Genomic DNA, 17,811 nt, shown 5'->3' on the forward strand with positions numbered 1-17,811 from the left:
CCGTGTGGCCGCCCACCCCAGCTAAAATAACGCCCCGACCTGCCGCTGCGCCACAAGCAGAGCCCAAGTGCCGGGGGTGCGGGGAGGTTTATTGCGGGGGGGGGAACCGGGACAAAGCAACGTGCCTCGGTGCCTTCCGGCCCCGGGAGGAGGAAGAGGAGCTCGGCCCCGCAGCCAGACCCTCTCCACGGGCGTGGACGTGCCCGCCTCAGGGGCTGCCGGGGCTGCCGGGGTTGCGCAGCCGCTCCAGCATCTCGCAGAGCATCTGGTTGCAGAGCGCCGAGTAGGGGTTCAGCAGCACCAGCTGCCGCCGGGCGAAGGCGCTGCCCAGCCGCGCCGCACGCTCGAAGTCCTGCCGCGCCTCCTCGTCGCGAGCTTGCAGGCGGCGGATCAGGCCGCGCTGGACGAAGCTCTGGCAGGCGGCGCGGCCGCGGCCCCGGCTCAGGCGGATGGAGGCGTCCAGGTCGCGCAGGGCGCCTGGCCGGGGGGAGAGGGGCGTTGGGGCGGGTCGGGGGTACCGGGGCCCCCCCCGCCCTGCCGCTGCTCACCTGGCAGGTCCCCCCGCAGCCGCAGCGCCTGGGCGTGGTTGTTGTAGGCCGAGGGGCGCTGGGGCAGCAGGCGAATGGCCTCGCTGAACCGCTCCAGGGCCGCACTCACGTCCCCTGACTCGGCGGCGGAAACCCCCTGCAGCTCCAGGTCCCGCGCCTGCGCCAGCAGCTCCGGCGCAAAGCCGTCGCCTGCGGGAAGGTCCCAGGGTGGGAGCGGGCACCGGCCCCCCGCCCTGCCCCGCCCCGTGTGCCCCACGGCAGCGCCACGGGACCCCGCTGCCGACTGCAGCGAGCGCCCGACGCGGCGTCACCTCTCACCTTCCTCCTGGGTGTCCTCCTCCTCCTCATCCAGCCCGGGGATGTCCCCGAAGGGGGTGCTGGGGTTGAAGATGCTCTGCAGCACGGCCCTGTCGCCGGCCGTGGCCATGGTGCCCTCTGGGCTGCGGCCCCGTGGCCGGTCAATGTCCACCGTGCTGGCAGCGCGTCCCTGTCCTATCGCAGCCCGGGCGCGGGGCTCCGCCGCCGGACGCTCCCCGCAGGCACCGGCCCAGGGGGAAGAGCTGCAGCTTCCCAAGGTGACCCGTGTGCCGCAGCCCAGCACCGACACAGCCCCCGGCGCCACCTCCCAGGACGGGGGGAATCGGCTTCTCAACCCTCAAGAAGAAATCGAGAGCCACCCTCTGCAGCAATAAACTTGACATGTTTATTAATTAAACTATCACTTAAATAAAAAAAAGTGCATAGAAAATAAACATGTTTAAAAACTCCTTTGTTTTTTTTTTGTTTTTTACAACTATGTACACTTTTTTATTTTTACATTCAGTCTTTTGCAGAGCTTTCAGCATTTTTTTTAAACTATTAAAGTATTTCCTTCTTCCCTGTGACAGGGAGTTAACACTGATGTACTTTAGACACGTTTCCTCTTTTTTTTTTTTTTTTAAAAAAAAAACAACCAGAAGCTTGGAAGAACACAAGAAAAAAAAGAAGAGATTTGTTATACATGATAAGTTGTCAAGAACTGTATCTCTAGAACATAACCTTGCCTTTGCAGAGCTTTTTTTTTTCTTTTTTTTTTTTTGAAACAATTATTCACCTACCTGTATTTACTAAAGAGACTGTTAAGTTCAATAAAAGAAACACCACAAGTATAGTTCTCGGTTGATAGACAAAGCTACTGTACCTCGTTAAAAAGATACCAGGAAAGCACAGAGCACATTTTTTTTCCCTATATGCAGGTGGTACCCCAACATTCATAACCAAAACGCGAGGAAGAAAAGGAAGAAACCAAGTGGTACAAGTACTGACTGGTAACACGAAGGGCGGGGAAAGGCCGCGCCGCCCGCCCCCAGCTGCCCTCGCCCCGGCGGGGAACGCGCCGCGCGGCTTTCCCGGCCGTCGTTAGCGACTGTAACACAATCCTTATCTATAGTGTTAAGAGAATTAAAAGCCATGGACCGATACTGAACTAGGCTTCATTACACGGTGCATTACTATATTAGTTCCTATATATATCGTATTTATAGTTATAAAAAAAACTTGCGAGTGGCGAGAGTGGACCAGTAGTATGGGTTCGGGTGGCGTGATTCTGCACGAAGACCGTCTCACTGAAGAACCTGGTATTGCTTCGAAATGAAAGGAAACCAGAAAGAAAAGATACCCAGCCCTTTGCAATGACCCGCTTTTCCTTTAAAAAAAAAAACCATGTCGGTTTGTACAAAGAAAAAATAAACGTCCTAAGGTTCCTTTTTTTTTTTGTGTTTTTTTTTTCTAGTATTTTCAGATACCGCGATCTGTGTCAGTCCTTATAAAATATACATTCATACACGGGGGAGCTGCGTGGCGCGCGCTGCCGGCTCGGGTGGTGGGGAGCCCACGCGCTCAATGCCACGGCGCAGCGTCCCGGGGGAACAGGCGGTTTCACTGGCCACAGCGGCTCCCGCCGGGGCAGCGGCGAGGGGGGTAGCAGCAAGGCGGGCAGCCGGCTGGGTCTGGGGGCTCCCACGGCATGCCGCTCCCCCCGACCCTGCTCCCCCCGCGGGGCGGCAGCGGGCAGGGGTCCCGGCCAGAGCCCGCCTCCCGCAGCCGGAACGGATCCGCTCTCCGGGGAAGACGCTCCCGGGGCGGCGGCGCGGGGGGACGGGGCAGCGGAGCTACGCTGCGTGGGGAGGCCCCGGGCTGTGCCCAGGCGAGGGCTGGCCCCCGGCTCGGCCGCCGAACGGGAGAGGAGCGGGACCAAGCGCTGCTGGGCCCGGGGGCGCGGGGCCCAGACCCCCGGCCGGTATGTGCGTTCCCGAACTGTCAGTGCATCAAATCATCTCAGTCACAAATGCAGCGTCAACCGGACTTTGCTTCCTGCAGTTACCACCCAAACGTCGTCACACAGTGCAATAAGGAAAGGGAGCCGGCAGCGCCCGGCCCCCCCAGTGCCGCGTTTCGTTCTCAGGTGAGGGGAAGGGTCTCGGGGCCTGAAGGGTCTGGGGCGCCGCGAGCGCTGGGGAGTCTGCAGCCCCCCCCGTCCCCGCCCTCCCTGCAAGCCCGTGAGCGGCTGAGCCACCCCAGGGCGCTGCCCACGCTCCCTTCGCCGCGGGAAACAACTCACCCGCCTTCAGAGAGAGGCTGTGGGGCGAGGCGCATGCCCGGGGCCAGCCTCCCCTCCGAAGAGGGATCAGGGCTCAGGCCTCTCCCGTTTTTCCTCGTTTTTCCTTTTTAAACATGCGCAGGGCAAGGCAGAATCACGCCTCCTGCCTGGGGCTCCTCCTAAACTCGGCACTTCTCCCTCCCGCCCCTGTCTCGACGGGTAAATCAAGTTTAAGGTCCAGCCAAACCTCCTGGGAACAGTTACTGAAGTCAAAAAGGCAGAACAAGAGTAAAAAATAAAAATAAAAGTGTACCCCTCCTCTCTGGAGAAAGGATCAGACTGTGTCCAGCCAGGTATTTCCTACAACCGTCCTATGAAAATAAAAAAATCATTAAAAAGAGATTCTCTTAAATTAGGATAATACCACTGTTTAAAAAGCCTCGTCATAAGTGCTTTCCCCTATGAAGTGCTTCTCATAGAAAAATATACAAAATATATTTACATTTATAAAACCTTAAATACTAAACTGTAAACAGAACAGAGTAAAATCCAATGTCGTCGTTAGTTAGGCTTGGGGCTTTTTACTTCTCTCTCTGTGTTTCCGTGCTGGAGGCGCGGGGCAGACCCGGGCAGGAGGGGGCTGACGCGACGCGAACGGGGGTCATCGCATCCGCTGCTGACACGCTCGGTCCCTCGGCTGCACCGCCCCAACCGCCCCCCCGCCGTCCTGCGCGCAGGCAGCTCCTGCTCTGCCCGAAGCCTCCGCTGTACGAGGGGCCCGCACAGGCGCTGGCCTGCAGCCGCTCCTTGGTCCCCCCGCCCGGCCCGAGGAGACCCCGCGGGAGCCTCCACCCGCGTCCTTCCCAGCTCCTGCTCTGCCCCGGAGCCGGCGTCCTCTCCCCGTCCCTCCCTGCCAGGCCGGGGAGGGCAGGCGCTGCCGGGGGGAAGCTTTTCCTCGCAAAGATCTACCGCGCTGTCACTGCTGGCACAAGCCCCCTCTCTGTCAAGGAACGGCAGAATTCCCCGTGCTCGGGCAGGGATTTCGGAGCGAAGCGCTGGCCAAACCCTCCTCCCTCAGTCGCGGGCTGCTCCATCCCCTCTCCCGGCTCAGCCCTCCCGTTGACGCCGGCCAAGCCAGACCCATCCTCTCAGCTGCCCCGTGGCGGCACGGCCTGGGGAACCACGGGGAACCATGGGTATGCACACGGCCCCACTCCCTGGGAGGAAAACTGGCTCAAACGCCACACTGCCGAGCCCCCGCCACAGCCCCCGAGCGAGGAGGAGAGCTCCCCATCCGGCACCCCGAGGTGAGAGACCGAGCGGGGACAGCCCCCGCCCGTGCTCCCCTCCCCTCTCCTGCTCTTTAGCCCCACGCTGAGAAACAAACACCGGGGGTGGGGGAAATGAGAATAGCAAAAACATAATCACGCTGAGGATCTTCTCCAGTCGCCTGTGTCCTTCACAAGGGTGAGTGTGCGCATGCGAGACATGAAGATGTGGACTCTGACAGAGAAACGGTCCCAGTCCGGTGCCGGTCCGGCCGCTCGTCGCTCCCACTCCGTCCGCGCGGCCAGGGAGGGCTCCTCCAAGCTTTGGTTGGCCCCAGGCCCCTCAGGGCTTTGCTCGCAGCCGACGGAAGTTCTAGTTTAAAAACTTCCTGCACTTCTTGGCGCCGCAGTTGCAGGGCAGCTTGTTGCTGGCGTCCTCAATGGGGAACTTGTAGTCGTAGGTGAGCTCCTCCCCCCGGTAGATTTTGCGCATGGCGAAGATGACGATGTGCTTCTGGCCGTCGATGTTGATGACCCGGGAGTAGCAGTTGGGCTCGCAGGAGTGGTTGATGAAGCGGGCCGCGTTCCCGTGCATGGTGGCGTCCACCACCTCGGAGTCGTCGATGCGGAACATGTAGCAGCCGATGCCCTGGGCGGGGAGACAGGGGGGTGGGCTTGGGCGGAGCCACACGAGCGGGCGGGCAGCCCGGCACAGCACAGCGAGCGCGCCCCGCGCCTTGAGGAGCGTCTGCCAGCGCCCTGGGAGCTGGAACCCGTCCGCCCCCGCGCTCCCCGGCTCTGCCACGCTACGACAGGGCCCAGACCTCTCCCCACCCATGGGACGTGCCACCAGAGCCCCGTCGAGAAGGAAAAGGTCCCGGGCAGCCTGGCACCCCAAGTCACCGTGTCCCGAACGCAGCTGCCACGCCAGCCTGTCCGACCTCGCAGCCCCTGTCTCGCTCTCCCACACTCTTTAAGAGCGTCGCCAGAAGCCCAGAACTCACCTTACTGTCGTAGTATTTCTCTCGTTTGTCAGTGAGGATGGAGCGAATGACATTGCCTGAATATTCGATCACCATCTCACCTGCATCGATGTTCCTTTTGCAGAACAGACCCCGGCCGTGGATGGGAGACCTAAAGAAGCAGCAGAAGTGACTATTTCAAACGATACAAGCGAAGCCCAGAAATGAAAGGTGGCAAATCTGCAGAAACCGGGTCCTTCGTTACAGGGATCACCGCGGTATCGTGACTCGTCTGTAACGTAACACTAATGAGGACAGTACAAGGTCCCTCCCGCCCGCTCCCGAGCACGCGCCCCGGCTATCCCCAGGGTAAGCCAGCAAGGAACAAGTACTTTGTGCCGAGGATTACTTCATAAATAGGTAACTTGGGTGGGGATGAGGAGGAGGAGGAGGGAAAACCCCCTTATCCCCTCAATATTTTAGTCTGGCTGCACAGAAGGTTTCCAGTTTTGCCCCTCCTCTGTCCCAGAGCAAAACTGTACCTGTAGACACCAACCGCCTCCTTGGAGGTCTTCTTCAAGTGTCGGAAGCGCATGGGCATCGGCAGATCCATACTGGTCGCCCTCCTAGAACAAAGAGACGCTGCTGAGAGACGACCTTCACGGGAGAGCCCGTCCCAGGTATTACCCAGGATACAGGAATTTAGACGCTGCAGCAGTGCAGCCCACTGAGAACACAATCAAAATTAATTCACTGGTTTTATATGAATGTGAAAGATCATTTCCTCCCTTTTCTGCCCCAATTCTCACCAGACTGATTTACATTAGCAAGGAAAAGAAATGTTCAAAGGAAGACGGGTCTGGCAGCCACCTTCAGCTGCCAGTTCTCTCCTCTGAACTCGCCAGCGCTCGGGAGCTTTCAAGTTCTAAGCGCCACCTCAAAGGACACAGCGCATAACGGAGCCTGATCATGTTGTAACACCACAGCATCTTTCTCCCCTTGGAAGCTTTAAACCCCACTGCATACCGGGCCGATTTCAGCTGTACTTCTTCCTCTTCCTCATCGTTTGGGTTGTATTCTGGTGGCTGCCGGTGTTTAGAAGCCAAGAAATTAAACATATCAAATGCAGATTTCCTGCAATTTAAAGAGACACAGGAAATTTGGTTTACTGACTGAAAAGAAACATGTGGCTGCCACAACAGTTTGACACATTTAGTGCTTTACACCTCTCCAGCCTGCCCTCCCCCAAAGCCTCCAGCGCATCAGGGTAACACACAACGGTTTCTGAGAACCCAGCACCAGCCCAGACAGCTTTGCTAAACAAAGAAACGGGCAACAAGGTGGCACAGAAAAACATGCAGACTCAGAAGATGCAATATCATTGATTTACAGTGGAAGTTGCCAACATTTCTTTTTAATCAAGAGCTTGAGGGCTGCAGAGGTTTGGTGCTTATGCCCTACTGTATTCCTGAGCAAACGGGCCGTTACCCATGGCAATGACCAGGCGCACACTTGCCTCAGGTGGACTTCGGCCCGAGCAGAGCCATGGGGATTCAGAGGAGGTTCGTTGGCCTCCTCCGGCTTGTGGAATCTGAACTTGTAGTTGTGGCAGTGCTTGGCGCCGTACAGCTGCTCGATCAGGAACACGACGGTGTCGTGGATAATCCCCAGCATCCTCAAACCATTCACGCCTGGGATAAGGAACACAACCAAACACCCAGCTGACCACGCAGACTAGAGCAGGAGGGTGCAGCAGCTCGGCGAGCACAGCTCGGGCCGCAGCCTGCAGCGCTCACAGAAGCGCCGTATTGGCCCCGTTCATTCCCCGTAGGAGTTCTCGGTCGGGAAGAAATTATCCTCCCAAAAGCCTCAGCAGCCAGACCGAGACTCGTAAGGCTCTGACCCCCAAGAGGTTCACGGAAAGATCCGTTTGCTCTCACGCCTTCAAAGGCGCGGCAGAAACGAGCGTGGCGCTGGGCATTACCTGCGAAAGAAAGCTGTTTGAGGCGCGCGTTGGAACGGGCTTCCTGGACCTTGTCGGTCAGCGACTTCCAGGCGTCTGCAGTTGCACAAAGAGAAGACAAGACAGTGAAGAGCTCCTGCGTGCTGGGCACCGAGGGCTGCCAACACAGGGGCCTGCCGTGCCTCGTATTGTGCCGCCTCTTGGCGGCTTTCCAGTGAAACAACAGACATTGGTGGACTTCTACGTACGTTTGCCAACCAATGCCCGTACTTAAATCAGCTAATTGAACAGGATGAAGCTTGCATCCTTTCGTGGGCCATAAATTAAGATCCTCAGATCCAACTGCTTCCATCCTCTCCAAAATTCACTTTGGCATACAGGGAAGTGAGCGACTTCAGCAGGTCGCCTAGATACCTGCCTGTCTGACCCACACACACAAAGTATGGTTCAACAGCATCGCTCAACTGATGAAACAAAATGGGACGATGATTTAAAAAAAACCAAAAACCAACCACCCAACCTTTTCAATATAATCCAGACATTGCTAGGAATTAGGGCAGTGAAACAACTGGGGTTTTTTTTAAATCCATTGAAAAAGCAAGCAAGAGATCCTCAGAAGTCATAATTTTACTTCTAGCAAGGAAAGCTAAAACCAGTACAACCGGAACCGCACAGTTCTCACCTTCAATGCTTTCAGCGCAGATTTGGAAACCATCATCACTAGAGATCTCAAACACCAAACCTTTCTTGGGTTTCTTCTCACCAAGACACTCTTTCCTCTTTTGTTCTTGCTGAAGCCAGAACATAAGTGGGGAGCTGAAAGTGCTCTCTTCTTCCTCAAGAGCTTTCGAGCCTAGAACAGACAGAACCCAGCGTGAAGATGGACATCGGGTAGAACGACGTTTCTTCCACTGGTTGCTCCACAACTGGAAATGGCTAACTAACTTGCCTTTTGACCAGTAAATCCATCCAAGAAAAAACAACTCTAGACAGTGTTGTAATAAGAGCGTGAAAGCGCAAGTGCTGAAATTTCCACAAACTAAAAATAGAGACGTAAGTATGTGTCCAATATCTATTAATAGCAAGCAAACCTTTCCTCCCTTCAGAGCAAGAACAACATGACTATTAGCTCTGAGATTTTTTTTCCTGAGAGAAGGAGACACACAAAAATCAAGACTTCAGGGTACTTGTTTCCCACTCCTGGAGAATCCCAAGACTCGGTGCTTTCAAAGAAGCGACATACCTGCATTTTCTTGCTCATCTGTTGAGTTCTGTGTTGATTGAGATTCTGGGAGGACTGCTGTTTGCCTTGGGAGGGAAGGAAGTGAACATGGAGAAAAATATTTAACAGCCCGCCTCATTTCCTCACCAGCCCTGAGCAGCTGGCTATAAAATCTTCAGAACTACACAGAGATACAAGAACCTTTTTCCAGCTCGGATGTTCTCACATCAGTTCAACTGGAAACAACCAAACACAAAGACTCTGCTCAGCAGCGTTAATTTTTGATGCGTCTATCAGTCTGTGGGTAGCAGTCCCATTTAATACAGCCCACGACCCATTCTCTGAACTAGCCCAACTCCGTCGCAAGGCGTGGGCTAACGTACGACCGGCCACCACCGTACGAGGAGTTGTCCTCTCTGCAAGCAGGAAGCTTCTCAGAGCTATGAGCAACTTCATTTAAAAAATGGCTCCACACTGCAACTAAACAGGACTGCTCATTGCAGACTGAAAGCTCCCAAGATATTTTAAGTAGCAAAGCAAGACTTCTCGCATTGTCTGTATAAATTTCCTTAAGCTCAGGCAAGGAGCATCTGCTGGAAGAGCCTGTTCAATGCTTACCCTGCCGACTGGCCACACTGCTGCTGCGACGGCTGATCGACGCTTGCTGCGTCCTGCGTATCTGCCTTCAGAGCTGCAGTCCTGGAACAACAAGATTCAGGAGCGTTCACAGAACCTGCCGAGCCACAGGTGCCATAAGCGAGTCTGGACAGCAGTAACGGAGCTGCTGGGAGCTGCCCCGAGTGGTTCAGCACAACGACAGAGGGGTAACACCTGCTCCTAAGATACAAGGGACCGGACCCAGCAGCACATCGGAACCAAGACCCGCGCTGCGAGAGGAAGGAGGAGCGTGAACCCAGGTGCAAGGGACACACGCCTGAGCAACCCTAAGCGAAGAGCTCGGGAGTCGAGCGGTGCGTGGTGGGACGTGGACAGAGCTACAGGGAACTTGTACAGACTCCAACAAATTGGCAAGTGTCAATGTCACCAAAAAAGCCATTTTAAAAGGCTGAGCTGTCTGAAGGGTTCTGGATCGATGTTTTACAAACCAGACTTACTACAAGACATTAAGATGATCAGGGAATTACACAAGCAATGTGCACTGCTTCTCAGTTACCAGAAGACGGAAGTTACCATCTTTGAGGACCAGCAGTCGCATTGAGAGTTCCCTCACCAGCCAGGACTGGAGGTCAGCGGCACAACGTCTTCAGGGAAATGCGTAATCGTGGGCAGTGTGATACGAGCCCAGAGCTACGGCCCACCCCGATAAAACCGTCTGTTTTTTGTGTAGAACACAGACCGGCAGCTCATGTTCTCTCTATGGATCCGTATTCCAGAGAGTCAATTCAAATGTCACTTTAAGGCAAGGTCTGGCAGGGAATCTTCTGCTGTGAGACAAGCACACGCTCTGCTGCTCTGACAGATAGCGCAAGATTCTCCCTGTTCTCCCGGCTCCTCCCCAGCCTCCCGTGCCTGCAGGGACCAAGGAGGAGGGGAGAGGGGCCGGAAGAATGACCTGCACACTGGAGAGACACTAAGCTCACAGAAACTGGCGTGCAGTTTAAATTCTGTAACCACAATGACCGAGGCAACACCCTAACAGTGCGTCACGGCAGTGTCTTAGCACGCTGCTCATAGCACGATTCAGACTTCTAGAGAGCTTATGCACATTGGCAACAGAAAGGAATAGAACCCATCGCCCTTCTGAGTGCTATTTTCTCTACTGATGCCTCTGAAAGACTTTATTTGCCAGAGGTGTCAACAATGAGTAATGTCCTCATAAGGCTGACCCTCAGGTTTTACATCCTTCCCTTTCCAGAGGTAAAAGTTCTAGTAACAACTTTTGCATCGACTTTCTGCTTGGCAGCTGAGGCTTCTACCTCAGAAATTATCAAATGGAAGATTGGCTGCAGAAACTAGCACGAGACTTTCGTACATCGTTACAAAACCTCAGGGATGAGCAAAACCAAACACTCCTCTTACCCTGGGGCCGAGACGTGGGGTACAGCCACGGCCCCTCTGTCAGGAACGTGCGCTTCAGAGGAACCGCTCCACACGTGGGAAGTTTTGTGCTTCTTTCCGTTCCCTTTGTCTAAGGACGGCTGAATGCGTTTGATTTTTGGCTTCGTTTTCGTGGGCCCCAGCACGGAGCTACTCGCAGACTGCTGACCAGATGACGGGGAGCCTCCCGGCGACGCTGAACTGGCATGCATCACCGACGAGGAAGCCTTGTTCTGTTCCAGCCTGGAATTACCGGGAACATCAACCAGCTGCGGAAAGCTCGACAACTGCGTCGCTGCCGAGGCCGTGCCAAGGTCCAGCTGGGAGGAAGCCACCCCGGTTTTGCTGGCTAAGAGCTGTGTCATGTGCTGAAGCTGGTAGGAGCCTTCTGGGTCAGCAGACGAGGGAGCGACCGTCATGCCCATCGTCTGTGCCGACGGCAGGACGCATATGCTCGATGCAGCCGTCATCGCCGCCGTAGACGGAGTCTGGGATGCTCCCAGCTGCGAAAACATCCCAGAACTTGGTGGTAAAGTCATGTGCTGCTCCTGAAGACCAAGGCTTTGGTGACTAGCTTTGATCAGGAGGTTGCTTATCGAACCAAGGTCCCCCAGTAATCCAGGGCTAGTTAACGTTACCGAACTTTGTCCCAGAACATGGCCAGGAACTGACCCGCCAGTAGTGGGGGCTGCCGTGGCCTGCATGGATACGACGTTCAGCACCGAGGAGCTCGACGCTAGGCCTGATACAGGCCCCGTGGGGAGGTGACCGGCGTCTGGCCCGATAACGCTGGGCGACGTGCCGACCGCGGTCGTGGTCCCACCTTGCGGGAGCAGAGACGTCTGCTCAAAATACATGACCCCGGACTTGGACCTTTTGATGATGTTGGGGACGGTTCTGTGGGACGTCGAGTTCGCAATGGTTCCCAAATCCAACGGGTGGTTGGAAATCTGGGAAGGAGCGAAGTTAATCAAGGTCATGTTGGAGACCATGTCGGGAGGAGCTATAGCAGAAGGGGCTCCGGAGGGAGCCAGCTTCTTCGTCTTCCGTGACTGCAGACGGGATATGGGCCGTTTCTTGCCCAGGGCAGCCGCTGGGGTGGAAGTGGTGGTGCCCAGGTCTGGCCTCTGACTGGCTTCAGACACCAGGAGCTGCGGGTCGGGGGGTGGCTGCACACCGATCAAAAGACCCGGCGAGGGACTGCTGATGTTCGGGGGGAAGCCGGTCTGAGAGGCCGTGGAGAAGGGGTGTATGTGCTGGTGATGGGACATGGGCAGCAGCCCCTTGCTGGCGGGAGGGAACAATGACTGGGACGAGGGCAAGCTGGGATTCAAGCCCGTGGTCAGCGTGAGCCCGCTGCCCATGGGCCCCAGCACCGAGGCGTTGGTCTCCATCACGCTCTGCGCAGAACTCACGGACGGCGTCAGCTGGATCTTCTGAGTGACGCCGTTGGGAAGGGTCTGCAGGACGTACAGCGGCTGCATGTTCTGATTGACCACCAGAAGTTTTTCCGCGGCTGGTTTGAGGTGAGGCGGCGTTGTCTGCACGGCGGCGTTGGAGATCTGTGAGGGGCCGGGGCTGTCCGTGGAGTTTGGCACGTACTTCTGGCTCTGGAGGGGAACGGTGGGCGATACCGGCACCTGGATACCCGGTGTCCCGCTGTTTCTGGTCAAATCCTGGTTGCTGCCGTGGCCCTGCTCGACGGGGCCGCAGGGCGGGCTGGCGATGTGCTCCGCGTCGATGTGACCCTGGATGAAGTGATCAGGCGTCATGTGTCCTTCGGGGCTCGGGTCCACTCCGGGACTCAGGAGAGCTCCGTCGCCTTCCCCCGAGGCAGACTTCTCGGTGACTGTCACCCTCTTTTCCCCAGACTCCGTGGAAGGCAAGGTGAGCATCGACCTCTCTCCCGAGGAGGAGAGCGACGACTCCGAGATGACGGCGAGCCTGTTGTGGTTCTGGCTGGGCACCGTGGGGCTGCGAGTGGTCAGCACAGAGAGGTCGGAGGGCAGCTCCAGCGGCAGCTCAAACTGCTCCTCCGCCGAGATGGAGGAAGAGACGCTGCTGTCCACCGGCTCGGCAGTTGGCAGCTGCTGGGAGAACACCTCAAACAAACCCATGTCCTTGCCACGGTTGCTGTCGAGACCTAACCCTTCTCCCAGCGTTAGCAGCTCTGATGATGAGGACTCAGGGCTCTCTCCCAAGGCCTGCATGGACGGCGTGTTCTTCAGCACAAAGTCCATGATGTCGGACGGGAGGATGTTCCCGCAGTCATCGCTGTTGTTGTTGTCAGAGTCGGATTTCAGAAGTTCCGTGTTAAAAGTGTCCAGTAAGTTCTTGTCGGAGGGCGTGCTGGCGTGGGCCCTGCGGCTGCTTTCCAAGGAGCTCAGCTGAGCCTCCAGCGAGTCCTGACCCTGCGCTTTCACCCTGCTCACGGGGTGGCAGTTATCAATCTTCGGGTCGGCTTTGTGGACGGCGGAGCTCTTGGTGACTTGCACTTTCTCTCCGGCTTCTTCGCTTCTATCTAGCTTTAAGTTCTCCGTTCCGTTTTCTTTACTGCTCCTTTTAGTCACTTGACTGACTTTTCTGGTTGTCGCCGTGACACTGGTATCGCTTTCAGTTCCATCATCCACACCGTCGAGCTGAGAGATTTTTGGAAGATCACACTGCTCCTCCTCCCTGAATAAGTTATGGGATGCAAGCCTCTCCTCTGGGTTCGAGGAAACCACCGTTCTAGTGAAATTATAGTAGTATAAGTCATCTTCATCCGACGTGCTCAAGTCATCGGCACCGTCCACTTGGCCTTCCGCAGATCGCTTCCCGCGCTTCTTCCCCGTGGAGTTACTGTAGAAGGGAATGTCTTCCTCCCCGTAAGACCTCACGCCGTACAGAGGAGTCAAGCCAAAGAACATGTTGGATCTGGCCCGAGCACTCCTCCGTGGGTAGCGCCGCTTGTACGAGCCTTCTTCTTGAGCTTTACTTCCATCCTGGAGCATCAGGTTGTTGTCTTGAACGGGCAGATTTTCATACGCGTTATTCTGAGAGTCCTGTGCTGGGGCGTCACTTGGACTTCCCTGAACCACAGGGTTGTCTTCTGGACTTTCCAAAGTCGAGGAGGGCTCCGCCAAAGCAGCCAGTTCCGCTCCTGCAGACTGAGGTTCGGCATCGCTTTCCTGCTGGGCGTTTTTAGACTGGTTTTCGCTTTCCATCTTGAGAGGAGTCAGAGTGACTTTGACGGTGCGTTTTCTGGGTGCTGGTGATTCCTTAGGGGCCGCTTCGGTCGGCACCGCAGAACCTTTGGATGGCCCTTGAGAAGGTGGGGACTTCTCGCCAGCTTTTTCGGCGGGAATGTTATTACATAACCTCTGGCTCATTTGTTCAGTTGCCAAACCCTGGTTACCGAATTCTGGTTTCAGGTTTCCTTCGTCACCGCCTACTGCTTGACTTGAATCCGTAAGAGATTTCAGGGAATGCTTCTCTTTGAAACCCTCTTTCATCACCTTTTTCCCTTTCTGACGCCTCTCTCTGGGGGCGGAAGCTGCCTGCTCGCTTGCTGCAGGAGATCTGCTATTTACTCCAGCAGACTTCAAGGCCTTCGCATCCATCTCCTCAACCACGGGCGCCTTCTCCGGCTGCACAGGTTCCACGTGCTGATCTCTCTCTTTCCTTGGGCCTCTCTGATGCAAAGGTGGAAAGGATATTGCTTCTTTGGAAGAAAATGATCCTGAACAGTCCTGAAAGGTTCCTATTTTAACGTGCATTTCCGCGCCCGGTGAACCGGTTGGTTGAGTGGACATTTTGGCGTTTCCTCCAGAAGCAAAACTATGAGCGGAATAATCTGGGTCCTTTGAGGTCAGCGTTTTCATTTTCTCTCCCTTCGAAGGCGTGCCTTTGGCTATCCCATCCGAACTGCTAGAATGTTTTCCTTCCATAGCCTGAGGTGCATCCAGCGGGTAAGTTTTACTCCCGCTTGCAGCCGCTGTTTTCTGGGAGGCTGAACTGGTAGAGCCGCTCTGAACTGGGGCGCTCGGAGCACTGGCGTTCACCGATCCCACAAAGCGGTCGGTGCTTTTGAGGCTCGGTTCATGTTCCGAAGAGGACCCCACGCTGGAAACTGAAGATACGCTGTGCCTGGAGTAAGTGTTCCCAGCTCGCGTGGGGGAAATCATCCGGAGCTTTGACTGCTGCTGGGACAAAGAGGAGGTGCTGTGTCTCCTAGAACCGATGCTCTTCAGTCCCGAGGACAGGAGCGGATCTCCTACTGTCACGATTTCATGGGTCACTGGGGTGGGACTTCCTGAGAAAAGAAGGCAAGAAAGACTGTCAAGGGATCTGAAACCTTCCCAGTCAGCGCAGACCCAACTCCTTCATGCAAAGCACCAGAAACTACAAACCAGTCAAACCTTCCAGACAAGTAGCGTTAACGTAACGATGAGATGGGCATTAAATACCCGACACCGTCAATTGGTTTTCCCCACACAGAGCTGACAAGTCCCTATCTCTGGGTTTTGTGGCTCAACTTTAGATGTGAATTTTCAACGTCAGTCTGAAGCAAATCCTGACTCATTCATATGGAAACGGCTGAACTACACCAGCAGACTGCCACGTCTCTCTGGAAAAATAGCGACTGAGATGATTAAGTCCCTAACTCACATTACAGCTCTGCAGAGCGACGGAGCGACTGCTGTTATATTGCCCAAACGCTGCCTTCCTCATCCCAGGGGAATTTCTGTTTCAGTCGTACATTTCTTGACAGGCTGCTCTACTGTATATTTTCAGAACTTTCCTTCCCTCAAGCCTGTTGCCATTTCACTGTTTTCTCTAGAAACAAAAAACTAAACACCACGTTCTGAATGAAGCCAAAAATGAGACGAGCCAAACCGAAAATATTTCCAAAACAAACAAACTAAACCTCCCCAAAACCTGAAAATCAAAGTCGTCAGCAGTGGAAATACCTGCAGAGGGCAGCGGCCTAGAGCCAGGAGATCTCTGTGTGGACGGGTAACTCGGTGTCCTGATCCTGGGAGCCTTTGAGGCCGCGGGATAGTAACAGGAACTGGAGGTCTGAGAATGCAAGGGACGGTCTGGTGATGGCGGGTTTACGATTTCCGGTGTACTTCGGCTGTCTTTAGGTAGAGTTTCTGTTGTAAAAAAGAGAAATAACAGGATAAGCCGTCACTGAATCCCGACAGCTATGATCTGACAAAGTAAGAACTGCTATCAGGTTTCGCCGGGAGAACGAGGGTATTTGTTAAATAAACACAAAGGCAAAGATTACTCCTTCCTTACTGTCAGAAAACAGCCGGTTTCTTCTCCTAAAAACATTTTCAAATACTTGGAGAAATACAGTAACCCTTGGCTCACACATGAAATTCCATTACATTTTAATAAAATTTAAGATTCTATGTTGACAATGACAACTGTTATCAACGTTTTAAGAAATCTTGCACAGCCGCACCTTCTGGGAACTGAAAAGATTAGGGTGGAGATTTATTTTTAACATTTTTTTTTTTTAAACTCACCTATGGATACAGAGAAAGCGATCTGGAAATACAGAGGCAGCGCAGCACTACTATTCAACAACCCCCGTATTACACACCAACACTGATGCCTGAAGTACAATTTGAAGTTTCAGATCACTAGAAAAATCTCAGATCTGTAGACTACAAAGGATTACTACAGTAGTTTTTGTTTGGCTGAGATTTTCAGAGTTACCAGTGCATCCAGGAGCTTAGCTTTTTTCCTTTTTTTTTTTTTTTTAAGAAAAGTCTTAAGGTGCTGTAATGTAACTTGGAAGCCTGAGGCACACACTAGGCCAAAGCGGTTTAAGACACACAGGTCCTATCCGCTGCCTGGCTTTCTGGTAAGGAGACCCGATGGCGAAAACACGTGGAGGCCACCCCTTTGGGAAGCCCTGGAGAGGTTACCTGCAAGGGGAACTGGGCTATGGGCGATGGTTCTGTTATCGTCGTGCTCGACGGTGCTGTTGATGTCAGGCTCTATGACCGGGGGGCGGCACTCCATGATCTTGCAGGTGTACACACAGCGCTTCCTGGCATCGGTCGTGCTCCAGTACACCCTGGAGCACCTGGAAGGGAATTCAAACGTAAAACAGTTTACTCAATGTCGAGTAAACATCAGCATTCCTATTTTAAAGCTACAGTCAGTTTTTACATACATTACTTCAGTGCTGGTTTGGCATCTACTATGCTAAAAGACATGTCAGCGTGGAACAGCTCATACTCACTGGTAGCCGATGGGAAACAACTTATCTTCACAGTCTGAGAGGTCATTCAGAATTCCTAAACAGTCTATCGTCATCGAACCTGAGCAGAGAGGGGAAGAGAGAAGTGCTGTGAACCAGACTCCAGCACCAAAGGTGGGCCGAGAGTCCAGAGACCAGATCCTACCAATCATCATGTGGATGTTCTCGGGTTCCAAGCCACTCAGAAATTTTCTTCTCAAGCTGATCCCTTCAAAGTCCACAAACACTCTCCTAAGAACTTCAAACCCATTCTCAGGAACCACCTGGAACAATTCAGAAGACTTCTCGTTAATTTTAAAGGAAGCACTGCGTGCACGCTACGCTGTCTAACTCGATCCTCGGTTTGCTCCTTCGGTCTCCGACCTGCCGCACAGGGCTACTCGCCAGACTTCCCCGCGCCAGCTGCACTGCCGACTGCTCCTGAGCAGCACTGCACTCTGGCCCTCGTTAGCAGGAACACGTTCAACATCATCAACTCGAAATTAAGGTGCTCATGGCTACAGGCTAACCCCACCTTCAGACGAGGCAGGGTGTGAAAGAGGGATCTCACCTCTCCTTTGATCAAGTCACGATGCCTCTGGCAGTAAACTTTCTTATCGTCCAGAAAGACACAGTTCTTGGCGCGTGAGCACATGAAGTGATAGTTACTTGTACAGGAAGTGAGGCAGCAGCCTACTGTGGCGCCTGACTTCTGGCAGAACTCACATCTCTGCAAGAGCGGAAAAAAAGTTAAAAATTAATCTCTTCTAAAACCAAGCTACCATTACTGTTGACAGTTGTTTTTTCAGCACAGACGGAAGCTCAGGGTAATGCCTGACCTCCCACTTCACTGCTGTAACGTTTCACTACCGTGAGGCGCAGGCACAAGTGAGACATGGAGGAGGAGGTGAGAGGAAGAAGATCCCTCACGCAGAACAACTTTTGCGTTTGCAGACCGGTTCCTCCAGGCC

General features: G+C 54.4%; 2 protein-coding genes across 2 annotated transcripts in view; both read right to left on the reverse strand.

The window, feature by feature from the left end:
• Positions 1-68: 68 nt before the first annotated feature.
• TTC36 (tetratricopeptide repeat domain 36) lies at positions 69-1,002 on the reverse strand. Its single transcript, XM_074851066.1, has 3 exons — positions 867-1,002; positions 549-737; positions 69-477 (listed from the first exon to the last, which is right to left on the reverse strand). The coding sequence occupies exons 1-3, from the start codon at positions 973-975 to the stop codon at positions 209-211; spliced, it is 567 nt and encodes a 188-aa protein (XP_074707167.1). The 5' UTR covers positions 976-1,002; the 3' UTR covers positions 69-208.
• Positions 1,003-1,229: 227 nt separating this feature from the next.
• Positions 1,230-17,811, reverse strand: part of KMT2A (lysine methyltransferase 2A) — a 47,868-nt gene continuing 31,286 nt past the window's right edge. The window contains exons 22-36 of the mRNA XM_074851063.1: positions 17,412-17,570; positions 17,007-17,124; positions 16,844-16,922; positions 16,524-16,684; positions 15,552-15,737; positions 10,582-14,893; positions 9,160-9,240; positions 8,563-8,627; positions 8,002-8,172; positions 7,341-7,415; positions 6,873-7,047; positions 6,383-6,490; positions 5,899-5,982; positions 5,399-5,528; positions 1,230-5,043 (exon numbers count right to left, since the gene is read on the reverse strand). Of these exons, the coding sequence (XP_074707164.1) occupies positions 4,768-5,043; positions 5,399-5,528; positions 5,899-5,982; positions 6,383-6,490; positions 6,873-7,047; positions 7,341-7,415; positions 8,002-8,172; positions 8,563-8,627; positions 9,160-9,240; positions 10,582-14,893; positions 15,552-15,737; positions 16,524-16,684; positions 16,844-16,922; positions 17,007-17,124; positions 17,412-17,570 (6,180 nt within the window). The 3' untranslated portion in view covers positions 1,230-4,767. The remainder of the gene's footprint in view (positions 5,044-5,398; positions 5,529-5,898; positions 5,983-6,382; positions 6,491-6,872; positions 7,048-7,340; positions 7,416-8,001; positions 8,173-8,562; positions 8,628-9,159; positions 9,241-10,581; positions 14,894-15,551; positions 15,738-16,523; positions 16,685-16,843; positions 16,923-17,006; positions 17,125-17,411; positions 17,571-17,811) is intronic.

Source organism: Strix uralensis, chromosome 26, assembly GCF_047716275.1.
Source record: "Strix uralensis isolate ZFMK-TIS-50842 chromosome 26, bStrUra1, whole genome shotgun sequence".
NCBI classification, from domain to species: Eukaryota; Metazoa; Chordata; class Aves; order Strigiformes; family Strigidae; genus Strix; species Strix uralensis.